Genomic DNA, 13,634 nt, shown 5'->3' on the forward strand with positions numbered 1-13,634 from the left:
TTAAACAACAGCTGAAGTTTGGGATAAGGAATTTGACCCTGTAATGGTAATACTTCGAACAGTTTACCGTAGAGATGTACAGTCTGCAATGGACAGATACACAGCCTTGTAAGTTGAATCAGTTTTAGAAATGTAGCCTCTTGTTGTTTACCGCACATCAGGATTTGTTTTTGGTTTTTTTGGGTTTGTTTTTTTTTTTTGCTTTTGCTTTTGCTCTCTGGAAATGTTAAAAATAACTGAAAGGAAGATGAGCCAGGCTCTTTCCAGTGGTGCCAGGACAAGAGGCAGTGGCACTAACTGGAACAAAAAGGCTCTGTGTGGATATCAGGAAGCACTTTTGTATTGTGTGGCTCATGGAGCCACTGGCACAGGTTGCCTATGGAGCCTGTGGAGTTTCCCACTTGGGAATCCTCTTTGGGGTCTGCTCTGGTCATCCCAACTTGAGAAGGGCTGTAGGACCAGATGACCTGTCAACCATCTGGTGATTTTTGTGATGTATTGAAATTATGTTTGTGTGTGTTCACCCATGACAGAATCTGTGGAAAAATGCAATGAGTTCTGATTTAAATACAGGAAAAGCTACTCAGGGACACTCTTCTAAGTTCTAAGATGCGTGAAAACTTGATCCTTATTCTATCCCTTACGTGCTATCCAGTGAAGTTCTTATTCTTACAAATTTAACTTTACCTAACTTAATTTGGTTCTCTTTTATTTGATTACTTGATAGTAAAAATGTAAAATGATCCTCTACCCCTTTGCTTATTGTCTTAAGTCAAAGGCTTATCATTAATGTTTACTATAAGCGAAAGGTATCTTCAAGTTGAATTTAATGCTTAAGCTGTAGGTGGCTCTACCAGCACAATCACTTCTACAAAGTTAAAAATTCTGTCTAGTGTTTCCTATTGCTTCCTGTGATCCAGGTGTACAGATATGAATTTTCTGTTCGATGTCTGACTAACGTGGATTATGGCAAGATGAAAATTTATCCTTCTCTTTAGTGTAAGTCTTAGGAAGAAAAGGAAATTCTTAAATTCAGAGCAGTAATTAACAATTCATATGGCTTTACAAGTGTCATTTTGACCAGTAGTAATACAGAGAAAAATAGAACTGTGTGTTGTTTGTGAATATGTTCTGAATGTTGCTTGGAGAAATTAAACTGAGAAATGGTCATCAATTCTGATGTTGGTCTGAACATCTGTAGTTGTTGAACTACAGTGTAGTTGTTCATAACAGACAGTTGACTGGATCACTGTCATGTTTAACACAGATCTAACGTGTTTCAACAGTTTAAAGCAGAGTGGTAAATTCCCTGGGAACCCGTGGCCTCCTTACAAGAAGAGAACACCGCTACATCCGAGTTACAAAGGTCTCATAAAACTTTTACACTGTAAAACCTTGCACATTGTGTTGTTCACACTTCTTTACAAGGTACAGTCATAATTCTTAAGTCCAATATTTTACTTTCATTTTGTAGAAAGGAATGCTTAGAACCATAGTTTTGTTGGTGTTCTAGAATAATAAGTTTCAAATTTATATAATGCTTAGTTTGTTCTCATGATGAAATACTTTCAGTTAGAATTCTTTTTGCTTGCTGAGCAAGAAACATTAAATGACATCGAAATGACTGAGGTGGTTAAAATTTCCTTTTTACTGTATTAAATTCTTTTCATTAACTGGTTCTATGACTGCAGGCAGATTTCTTATTTCACATTTATTTTGTAGGTCTAGCATGACGATTATTTCATGAGTGACTAATTCATATTACATACTCCTAAGTTAGGTATCCAAAGTACGTGGGCAGTACTACTTTGAGGAATACACTCTTAATGATCAGAGTTGCTATTTGACTTTTTTCTTGTTGGTTTTAGAATACTGGTTTTTATGGTGTTCTTTTGGCTCCTGCTGAAGAGTTGGAAGGCATCAGCAACAGCCTTTAAAATGTTTGCAGCCTTGATGGCCTTCCATCCAAAGTGGCAAATCAGTCTCAAATCTGTAGTTAGTTCTAATGTCACTTTCTGGATATGTTCTGTCTCTGATAACATTATAGTACTTGTTTTTCAGGATTAATTTGTGCCTTTAAAATTTCTTTTGATAGTTAGCTGTCCTCTTTAAGATAAATGCATTGTTTTTCAAAAGCATGTGCATCAGAAGATGAATCTTTGAGTCTTTCCTTGTTCTTGGAAAGTGCTCTCAGGGCAGTGTGCTGCAGATGCAGGTGAGGGACTATGGAAAAATGGTTTGATTGAGGCACATCAGTGGTTTTCCTGTTCCCCTTAAGCTCTTTCATTGTTTCACTGTTAAGCTTTTGAAAACAGAAAATCTGTTGAATACCACAGTAAGTGTGTGGCATAAACAAGCTTCTTATTTCTATTTCTTGTTTTACCCAATTTATTTCTGTAATGAAGTACCTTATACATTGACAGTATATTATTAGGATGAATGAAAATTGAAGAATTTATCTGAATTCATTCAATAGATTTCACCTTTATGATAGAAAAGCATTTTCTCTCAAAAGCTGGCAGATTAGTAGCTTCACTAAACAATAAAATTTGCTGTTATGAGTGCTGTTTCAAAAATCTATGTGGGAAAATAAAACATCAGGAGTGTGATAAGATTTCTAAAGTATTATAATGGAACAAAAAGAAACCCAACTACTGAAGTTGGAGCTTAGTGTCTACCAAAAATACGTTAGGGTTGCAAGTAATGTTCATATTTTTCTGCCTGTCTAATGTTTTCTGGTAATTAATACCTGTATCTCGTGACACGACTCTTTGAAAGCACAGTGATTTTTATTAAAAGTAAAGAAAATCACATAGGTAGCTCAAAGCCTTTTGTAGTCTAAGTAACCTGAAAGGTTGTGCTGAAAGAGTAGTACTTCGTGTTTGTTCATGTGAGACTTCAGCTTTCTTTCTTTACCTCCCAATGTAGGTTACAGATATGTCATGCTTTTGGCAATTTCTTTTTTTTTTTTTTTTTGTAGTTGAGATAGTAAGAATATGAAGGATAAAAGCCTGTTAAGATGTGGTTATCTGTTTTTCTGCCTAGATATTAATGGATCATCAAAATTTGTCAGAACACGTCCTTTGTATGGTTTTGTATTTGATTGAACTGGGGTTGGAAAATTCTCCAGAACGAGAATCAGATGAAGAGGTGGTAAGATATTTCATTTAAAAAACAAACTCATTGAAAAGTTTTCACTGAAAAAGGTATTGTCTGGTGATTCAACATAGAAAAGTTATACATCATTATCACTATTTTGTAAATTAGTACTGGTAGCTTGTTGGGAAAAGAAAGACTTGAACCTAAAACTTGGATTCCTAGATTTTCAAATGAAACCACGATCAACATTGTCATTAGCAGTCATATTTTTTTATACAGGAATTGACTTTTTTTTCATTTTTTATATTGAGCTGTGTAAAATTTGGGTTCTTTGTTGTGTTACTCTTAGATTTCACAGCTTATTAACCTGTTTCTTTTGCTTTGGTTAGATAGTAATGGTAACATGGTATATATTTGTTGTAGTCTTCAAGGTAGACATCAGTCATTACAATTAAAGTTATATCAGCTTTAGTACTTCTAGTACTTTCACCATAATGTTGATATCTTGTGGAGAGCTGAAAGTTTTTGCAGTACAGTGTAAGTTGTAATTATCTATGTAGCTTTTATGAGGAAACGTATACAGTTTTATTTTTTTCTTCAGGAATCTACAGGTGGACAAGAGCGTTGCCATGACAGTTGGTTTCCAGGTAGTAACTTGGTTTCTAACATGCGGCATTTCATTAACTATGTCCGAGTAAGAGTACCAGAAACTGCTCCGGAAGTGAAGAAAGAACCACCTGCAAGTACCAGTTCAGATGGTTTAGCTTCATCACAAGTAAGTGTATACAAATACTGTGCCTTTCCTGTTGGCTGATGGTTTTGTTTGGTTGGTTTTGGGGTGGGGGGAAGGGGAGATTTCTTACTATTTTTATAAATTTCTTAGGGTAATATTTTATATCAGATTTCAACTATCTCTTTCCAAATGTTACAGTTGATTAATCTTTTTTGTCCTCAATCTACCAGAGTTCAAGGCGGAAGAGCCTTCAGAGAGAGGTAGATCTGTGTGCAGTTTTTTCTCCTAAGCAATTAACTAGCAATATGGCTTTAATCATGCTCACCTTAACATTTAGTGACGTCTTCTAATTTTCCCCAATTTCCTTTTAATTTATATTGCTTTTTTCATATTCTTGATTTGTAATCTGAGGTTACGGTCTTGCAGCAAAAAACAGTCCTTAAATTTTTAATATATGTTTTGAGATTAAAACTTGATATCAAATGTAGAACATCTTTATTAGCTTATTGCTTGAGCTTTGTGTTTAGGACTGTGGTTTTTTTTTCTTTTTTTTTTTCTTTTTTTTTTTTGTCTTGCCAAGATACTACTAACATTTAATAATTTAGAGTAGTTTTAGCTTTCTCAAATTTAGGTTAGTTTAAACTTAATTTGAAAGTGCATTTGAAACCAAGTAGTTTTGGCAGTTCTTTTGTTTTTTCCTTCTTTTTTTTTTTTTTTTTTTTTTTTCTTTTGGCGAGGGGGGGGGGGGGGAACCAAAATGAATATTCAGGAAAAATTTTTGCTATGCATTTAGCATATGCAGTTTGTTTCCATGTTTCCTTAATTCGGGACTGACTGAGTGGGCTCATTCATTAGTATAACTGCACTTGTTGGTACTGGATAATGAGCTCTGCTTGCAAATGTGGATCTGTATCTTCTGGATCTCAGCTAATTCAAACAGGATGGACCCTGCCTGTAGGGATGTGTTGGGATCACCTGCTTGGGATTGAGCTACATTGTGTGACAGTGCTCAGTAGACTTGTTTTAAAGAAATTTAAAATAGCTCAAAGATATGAAAATGACAGATATTCCTGAAAGAGCAGAAAATGTTGCTTGGAGAACAGAATTCTAAGTTTAGCTAGAGCAAAGTTAGGTATGGACAAAATTTCTTTGTGTATTTGGCTTTTTATGTAGCTGCATGTATCAGGTTTGTATAAAAGTATGACCTGCAGGGTTAATATTTTGGTGTACCAAACTTGAATTTACAGTTTGGAAGAGAGAATCTTAAATGTTTTGTAGATTTCCTCCTAATTGAAAATATTTCTATAGCTTTATAAATATGTTGTTTATCCTTTATTTCTGAAAATTAAACATTGCAATTTGTTTTATTTCCACAAGAACTCGGGGACGGCTCAAGTGTTCAGTTTGGTTGCAGAACGTAGAAAAAAATTTCAGGAGATCATCAATCGGAACACCAGTGAAGCAAATCAAGTGGTTCGGCCCAAAGCATCAATGAAATGGTCAGCACCTGGTGCAACTCCACAGCTAACCACAGCCATTCTAGAAGTTAAAGAAAGTATGCTATCCTTGCTGATTAAATTGCACCACAAACTCTCAGGAAAGCAAAACTCTTATTATCCCCCATGGTTGGATGATGTGGATGTTTTAATCCACCCAGAAATTCCAAGATACTCTCATGGTGATGGAATGACAGCAGTAGAAAGAATTTTATTGAAAGCTGCTGTACAGAGCAGACTGAATAAACGTATAATAGAAGAGATATGCAGAAAGGTGACGCCTCCTGTACCACCAAAAAAAATTAGTTCTGCAGAGAAGAAAACATTGGATAAAGAAGAAAGGTAACATTAATAACACCAAAACAGGGTGGCAGAAGGTGTGTTTTTAGCATGTGTTTTTTAGCATGTGTTTTGCATCTACTGATTGATCTGGTTCTCAGTAGTGCTAGATTTATTTACAGAAGGATGGGGATCAATGAGTCAAGTAACTTTCCTTACAGAAAAGGGTAAGGCTATTTCCTTCCTTCAGAAAACATAATGTTTGCAATGATATACTAATATGAATGAAATACATTGAAAATGAATGTTTTGTCATTCTTTGTTTCTGAGTGACTATCTTCCTGTTCTCAAATCCATAAAGGCTTTTGGGGAGCTGTGTTACAGTTATTGACATTGTGAACTAAAATGACTTGATCTCATAGGCTGCTATTGCTTTTACATGGCCAGGTTGTAGTTTTTACTTTTTCCTAAATTTTTTCAGTGAATCCAGTTTTCTACTAATGAAAATCAAGCAGACGTAGCATTCAGTGGTGATCCTCTTTTTGGGTACTTTGATGTATAATGACAATTTTGGCCTTGCTTATACAAGGAGTTGTCACCATAGAAACCAAAATACAGAACTAGAGGAGAACTTGAGCTGCTTGCAGTATTTTTTCAGTTGCAGTGTCATACCCCCATGGGCCATCATGGAAAATTACTGAGCTGTACTGAATCTGTCAGAGTTTGTTTATGTCTTCTTATTAAAGGCCTCTATTTACAGTCGCTCTGCTTTCAGCTGAGGCATATATTGAGAAATTCCCAGGGGGAAATAAATAAAAACAGGCTTAGTGAATGCCCTGATATGATCCTCAAAATAATGAATCTTAGGATTGTTGTAAATAGAAGTTATTTTGAGAAACGGTAGCTCTGCAGTGTGACAGATAAATGAGCAGAGACGCCTGGATTTTTAAGGTGCCTTTAGGAAAACAGGTTAGGAGCTTTGACATATAGGGCACCTTAGGGTAACAAGTTGCGTTAAATTTGCTGTTTTGAGCCTGTACGTATCTGTTCCTGCACTAGGCCAGTGAGTGTCAGGCAGTACTGTAGACTGAAGAGGATTCATATTAGATGCTGAGTGATGTTTGCAAATTCCTTATTGGTTATCCTAATCATCTCTAACTAGGTAGGGAAAAAAAAATTGTTGTTAATGCTAACAAACAGAGTTTGTAGTTCTGATTGATCTTCCCTACTTGCACTGGCTGGTGCTATGTACAGCACTCACCATGTGCTCCATCTGGTGAGCAGCTGTAGTGTGAATTTGGTTTGGTTTTTCTCCACTTGAATTCTCCAACTTCCATTATTTTGAACTCTAGTCAAACTGAAGGATTTCTTCCTGAGACTTACTGAAGAGGAAAATGCAGTAAATATGCATGGTACAGTGGGTAAAGGAATAGTGATGGATGTGAATGGATAATGAAAACAGACATTACTGAGCTCAGGAATTAGGAGATTATAGGGAAATAACTGAATCAGAAGTGATACTTTAAGAGTGAAGTGTTTCTGTAACAAGTGCTTTCAAACTGAAGTCAAGAGTAAAAGCTGTTGGTGGCTGGTATCTTGGGTGGAGGTTAGGGAAAGGATGCCAGTATGAAGAGTCTCAAATGGAGAAAGGTTATTCATAATCATTTCTCTTGTCATCAGGCCAGATATCAAAAACTTACCCTATTTGTAAGTTGATTGGTTGTTCATGAGCATTTGGATTTTTGTGATGCCAGGCATTTCACTCTGTGACTTTGACTGCATATAGTAGAAAGATAACTTTTAAGAATAAGGTCCTAGGTGGTGGAAGTGTTTTCTTTCATTTTGCTTGTTTTTAGTGATAGCAAAGATCCTCTGGAAGTTTTTTAGGACAGAATTTAATGATTTCTTTTCAGAATTATGAGTTTTTGCCTTGTTTATTTATCAACAGAGTCTACTTTTAGAGCAATAAATTCTTTTTATTTCTATTTATTTATTTATTTATTTTAATTTGGAGATCTTGAAGTTTGAAAGATATTTGAAGTGGTAATTCTAATCTTCCTGACTTTTTTTTTTCCCCACTCTATTTGACACACTCTTCCATTTTTCCCCCTACTCTCCCTTTTTCTTTCACCCAGACGACAGAAGGCCAGGGAAAGGCAACAAAAATTGTTGGCTGAATTTGCCTCAAGGCAGAAAAGCTTCATGGAAACTGCCATGGATGTTGGTAAGTTTTTCTGTGATTAACTGCACTTAATTTTTTTTTTTTTGTTTAATTTTGATGTTAGTATTACTGTTACACAGTTTGAAACAAATAAAAAAACACAGACATATCCTACCACTGTATCTCCTTCTGCACTAAATTTTTCTTAAGCTACTTGAAGTCATGTCTTTGAGAAAAGATAATATTGAACACATAATTATGAAGGAATAGGATGAATAATCTTTTAAAGTATTTAAGAACAGCACATTACCTTTCATATGTATGCTGTTTTTTAAATTTAGTATGCAGTGGATGAAGTAATTAAATTAGTGTGACGTGTTCTGAAGTATTTCCTTTTTAATATAAAACTTTCCAAAACTAGTCTGTCTGTCACAATTTTTTAATATGTAATTTGACTGCTACTGAGCATCACATTTTAATAAGGTAAAGGGGTTTGCATTTTGAATTTATGCATAGAATTGAGAAAAGCATTAAGTGAACATGCATTTTCTGTTACCTTCTGTTTATATTCCATGGCATCTGTACAGCTCTGTTGCCATTCAAGCTCACCTGGATATAATTAAGTGAAATTTAGGAAGAGTTGTGTTAATGAGCTAGCATGGAACAGAATCCACTGTGCTGTCTGTAGGTGTTTACAGGATAAATATGAAAAATAGGCAAGTACATTCTGAAATGTCTTACTAAGGGCAGCATGAAGAAATACTTGAGAATGTCCAGTGAGTCAAAAATGTGTTATTGGAGGCATCATTGATCACCTTGTTTGCTGGTATAGCTGCTTTTACATTTCTGTTTTGGGAATGTTTGTCTTGCTGCGAAGCTGTGGTTTGCCTATTATCACGTGGAACTTAATGCAAGAGATTTTGTAAACTGTGCTGTCCTTCAGGCCGAGCTCGCTAAGAACAAAACTAAATCCCTGTGCCTCAGGCTAATGGTAGCCTTTAAAAAATGCAGTGATATTTGTAGCAATCTGTGTAAGTTTCATAAATATGAAATACAGTGATTCAAACCCGTGAAATTGTTTAATCAACTGTAACTTTGTGAAAAATCTGTATACTGGTCTATTTCTGAGGTGGCTGATGTGATTTTGCATTTCTTTCCTGTGATGTTGAGTCTCAGCAGGACCTCATTTTGTCCTTCAAGCTAATGCTCCTTAGCTACTTTATAAAAAGAAGTGCAGAGTTTTAATGCAAGGTGACATATATTTCCTAACACTCAATCTTCTGAACCCAGATAGAAAAATAAATTAAGTACTGATCTCTAGAGAATAGATGTGCTGGGTCAGTACAGATGATATTAGCATGCTAATGGTTGCTTTGATGCCCTGAGGGCCATTTTGACGCACAGCGTATACAGCAGGAAATATGTTGACTGAAGTCAGAGGTTGTAAATTTTACATATCGTCTTCAGACACTTTTACACAACCCTTTGGGTTTTGGGATTTGGCTGGGTAGGGGAAAAGAGGGGAAGTGAACTAGGGAGAGTGCAAAATGGAGGGGGGTACAGGGGGCGAAATCAGGCAGCACTGTGTTCTGTGATGAAACTGAGGTTGTAGGAAGCTGATGGGTACTGGCTAATGCTGAGATTTTGTAACTTTGGGTCTATTGCTCCTATTGGTACAGAAACTAAACCAAGAACTAAAGAACTTCATTTAAAACATTAGAGTGCTTGGCACCACCCTGGGTTTCTGTCACAGGTTAAATATTTTTGTCCTTCAGTGATTTTTATCTTTTTTTTGTATTTCTCTTGATTTTTGTATTAATTTACAGAGACAAAGAAAAGTTCTGAAACTCTAAAGCTGTGGGATTTGTTATGACATAGGATGAACCTTGGGAGAACAGGGTGAATGGATATCAGTGCCACATGTCATTATCATGCATTTCCCATTTGATTCCCCTCATGTGCATTGCCGTCATTAGAACATGTGTGGGCGCAATGAATTGGATTAAAACTCTGTCTCTTCAGAGGTTTAAGCTATGAGCATCCTTGGTTGCTTTCCAAAGCGTGATTAACATAAAATACACTTGCTGTCTCACATGGCTGCTGCCCAGCTGGCAGGCTCAGGTCTTGCCCTGGAGGTGTGCTGGCCCTTCTCTCTCTCCCATCATGGATATCTGCCTCCTGAATCTTCAGAGGGGTGCTGAGCTGTCCTGGTTTGGCTGCTAGCAGCTTATGCTCAGAGGAAAACTGCAAGCTTCTGCAAAAATGGTTTGAAAGATGGTGGGGTAATACCCCCAAACGTGTGGCTTTGCAAATAGCCGTTAGAGTATTCCTTCAGTGCTTAGTAAGGTGGCGTTGTTCTGGGACGTAACATACAAGTGCTGTATTAGTGGGAATACCTTCTCAGTGTTTGGGGGAAAAAATGGTGAGGGTTTGAGCTTCAGTGGAAGCAAAAGGAGGAGGTATAGATTATTCTTCACCTCTTAGTGGCACCTGGTACAATCAAGGTAGTAATGGTGGTACTAGTTTTGTTTCAAAGCTAAACTAGAAGGAATTTAGTCATATTGCATTCAGAGTTCAAATATAAATATACAAGGGCACTTAATAGAGTAATTGTTTTATTAAGCAGTCTAGAATTGCATTCTAGGAGATGGGAGATTTTAAAATTAGATTTATTGTTTTTGTTTCTGTGTTTTCTATATCTAATGGACAAAATAGCACTGCACTTTTGCTTTCGTTCATTATCTATGGAGGAAGCTGCTTGATCAGGAAGTCCTCCAGACCTCCATGGTGCTAGAAATGTAGTTTCCATGGAATTCTGTTGTTTGCTGGAGTGGTCTGAGCAGCTGGAAGGAAACCTGCATTTGGACACTGAGTTGTGAAATTTAATTGACCTGATTTTTATGTGCCTGTTGCATGTAGGAAATAGAAGTGTAGATCACACACACTGAATTGGTTTTAAATCTTTTATGTTTGATGGTCTGTATTTCTTTTCTTCAGGTTTAAAATGATGAATGGAACTTAGGAATGAATGGGTTGTTATCAGTAAAAAGTCAGCTTGTTTTAAGGACTTATGAATTGTTCAAAATCAGATTGCAGGAAAAGAATACAGTGTGGCACTTAGTAAAATATTGAATGCATCCTTATTATATGTTTCATTTATGACGTTTTAGGAAAAGATAAAAAATAAAAGGCAGCATTTCTAGGGTCATTTTCATGTAACAAGTTTGCTTTACACAATCATGAGGTAATGTTAAATGTGAAAAATAGCTTTGTTTCCTTTCTCCTGTGTTTCAGTTGCTGATAGCTTTTCTGGTTGTTTGGACTTGAGCAACAAAAAAGGCTTCAGTTGATGTTCTGCTTTTTTGTTCAGTGTCATTTGACTGCCACTAGATGGTGATAGATGTGTGTACAATGTTAACAGCTGTAGGTCAGGGAAGATTGCAGTTCATTTTCATTTATACGGCCTGAGAAATCCAAACATGCTAAAACAGTGTAATTTTGTTGCTGCCCTGTGAATGAGAACGTTGGAGTCTTTCATAGCAAAAAAGAAAAAAAAGAAAAAGATGCTGGCCTTTTCTGCAGTGGGTTTTCAGAAGAGAGCATTCCTAAAAGCTGTTCTGCATGAGAACTGTTGACAGACTGAAGGTTTCTGAGTTTTTTGTCCAGCACCTTGGCCTGTTTAGGGAGATAGAGCACATGGCTGAAGGTTAGTAGGAAGTGTTCTTCTTTGGGATGCTTACTGGGCAAGAACAGAAGGCATGTAGCCTCATATTCTAGATCGGGAGTCTTGATAGCATGTATTCCTGAGCAGTTGGGAGAGAATCATTTACTCCTAACGTGCTTTTCTTCCTAACTAAAAAATAATGCTTAGTGTTCTTTCTGGATGTTTTCAGTGAAATCCAACTTGAGCAGATTTGAGCACATTCTATTTATATGCAGTCTGCAGAAATGACTTTTGTGCTTTTCTCTGGCAATGCATGACATTTCACTCTAACTAAGCTTAAGAAATTAGGAACGTGTGAGAACTGTTACGTAAAGAACTTTCATTGGGTATTCAAATAAAAGCTTCCTCCACTTAACGTTTGCTGCATAATCTGATGGGATGCAGTGAGAACTGTGGTAAAATGACCCTGCTTTGACTGGGACAGTTGAACTAGAGGACCCCGAGAGGTCTGTGCCAAACTTGGCCCTTCTGTGATATTAAACCAGCTATACAAATGTGATAAAATTCCTTGCGTTTTGATTAACACTGCCCCATCATCCATCACCATTGCTTGTCATGTGTGCTAAGTTCCATCACTTGGGATTGCTTCAGTGCTCTGAGGCTGATCTTTAGCCTTGTATTTTTGTCCATGCCCCTAGGAGAAATTACAATGTAGATCACTGAAAAAACACGTGAGTTTTAGATAGCAAATCTTAAATTATCCAATATCTGATATAGCATAACAACATATTGCTTTGTTAATGCATCCCAAATTTTTTGAAGACTGTCCAGGTTTCTTTTAAAAAGATAATTTTATTGTGTTTTACTCTGACAATAATTAGAAGGAAATAGTTACAAGGATCTCCAGCTTCAGCAGAAATTCTGTATTTACTTTCCCTTCATCTCAATGTATTCAGAGTTTTTGGGTTAGTATCTAATTGAATAGAAGTTGCATCTAAGCTTTATAGATGTTTTTAAAAGATGCAGTTTAATACAGAAGTTGAACTATGTATTTAATTTCACTGGAAATAGTTTTGAATATGGGAAAATGTATACTTGGCTCTGTGTAGGTCTTTTTCTACTTGAAAGAATGAGGTTTGTTTCAAGTAGCCTTCAATATTTTTGTTCTAGATTTAACTAAGGTAATCATTTTGGTATGTTCTTCACTACATCAGTGTAAGTGCAATTGGATATTTTTCCCTTGGTTTTCTTATCTCTTTATAGAATCGCCAGATGCTGACATTGCCATGGAGATAGCTACATCAGAACAGCATGTTTCTGAGGCAATATATGACTGTGTTATTTGTGGACAAAGTGGGCCTTCTACTGAAGACAGACCTACAGGGCTAGTTGTGCTATTGCAAGCATCTTCAGGTATGAGCATTTGACTTATTAGATAAGCAGTGTTTCTACAGATTTTGTTATGAATGCATAAGTATCGTTGAGTATCATGACATGTGGAAAGGCAATTATTTTTGGAAGAGTTGAACAGTTTTAATTCCTTTGTAATTTCTACAAACCCAGCAGTATATATAGAAAATAAGTTGTAGAAGAAAGAGAAAATAGCCATGTGTATATACACAATTCTGGTGCGAGAGCACTGCTTTCAATACTTAGTTTTTTAGTAATTTTTTTACTGTCTTATTTTGACAGAACACATTGTAGCTGTAAGCTGGAATATTCCTGCTCGTTTCCTCATGTATTGTTTTTCATTGTTTCTATTCTGCATACAGTGTTGGGTCAATGCCGCAATAGCACTGAGCCAAAGAAACTGCCAACTACTGAGGAGGAGCAGATATACCCTTGGGATACCTGTGCAGCACTGCATGATGTGAGGCTTACAACTTTACAGCGATACTTTAAAGATGTAAGTATTTCATTTGACTGAAACTACCAATTAAGAAATGAGTTGTGTGAAAGGTTAAAATACAGGAGTTTTCCTTGTAGCTTCGTTTATACACCTAGTGAACACTTCTTAGCAATAGTTCTTGTTTACATTTGAGAGGGTCCTTTTTTTCATGATGCCTAGTTTTCCCGTAGCTATGTTTTTGGCATGGGTAACTACCATATCTACAAATGTGTATTTATTAAATATCCCTGCAGTTACTGTCTAGAAAAGAATATTTTACATTTTAGTGTGACCACATAATTGAGATGTGTTTT

General features: G+C 36.2%; 1 protein-coding gene across 5 annotated transcripts in view; it reads left to right on the forward strand.

The window, feature by feature from the left end:
• The window catches only part of UBR3 (ubiquitin protein ligase E3 component n-recognin 3), an 85,362-nt gene that overhangs the window by 37,301 nt on the left and 34,427 nt on the right, over nt 1-13,634 (forward strand). For 2 of the 5 annotated variants that reach the window (XM_015868467.2, XM_015868469.2), the window contains exons 19-27: nt 12-108; nt 1,287-1,428; nt 3,046-3,153; nt 3,701-3,874; nt 4,063-4,092; nt 5,210-5,670; nt 7,743-7,831; nt 12,696-12,845; nt 13,205-13,338. In XM_015868467.2, the coding sequence (XP_015723953.1) occupies nt 12-108; nt 1,287-1,428; nt 3,046-3,153; nt 3,701-3,874; nt 4,063-4,092; nt 5,210-5,670; nt 7,743-7,831; nt 12,696-12,845; nt 13,205-13,338 (1,385 nt within the window). The remainder of the gene's footprint in view (nt 1-11; nt 109-1,286; nt 1,429-3,045; nt 3,154-3,700; nt 3,875-4,062; nt 4,093-5,209; nt 5,671-7,742; nt 7,832-12,695; nt 12,846-13,204; nt 13,339-13,634) is intronic. The other 3 variants (XM_015868471.2, XM_015868472.2, XM_015868468.2) reach the window with 2 other exon arrangements.

The sequence above is a fragment of the Coturnix japonica genome, chromosome 7 (genome assembly GCF_001577835.2).
Source record: "Coturnix japonica isolate 7356 chromosome 7, Coturnix japonica 2.1, whole genome shotgun sequence".
Lineage (NCBI taxonomy): Eukaryota > Metazoa > Chordata > Aves > Galliformes > Phasianidae > Coturnix > Coturnix japonica.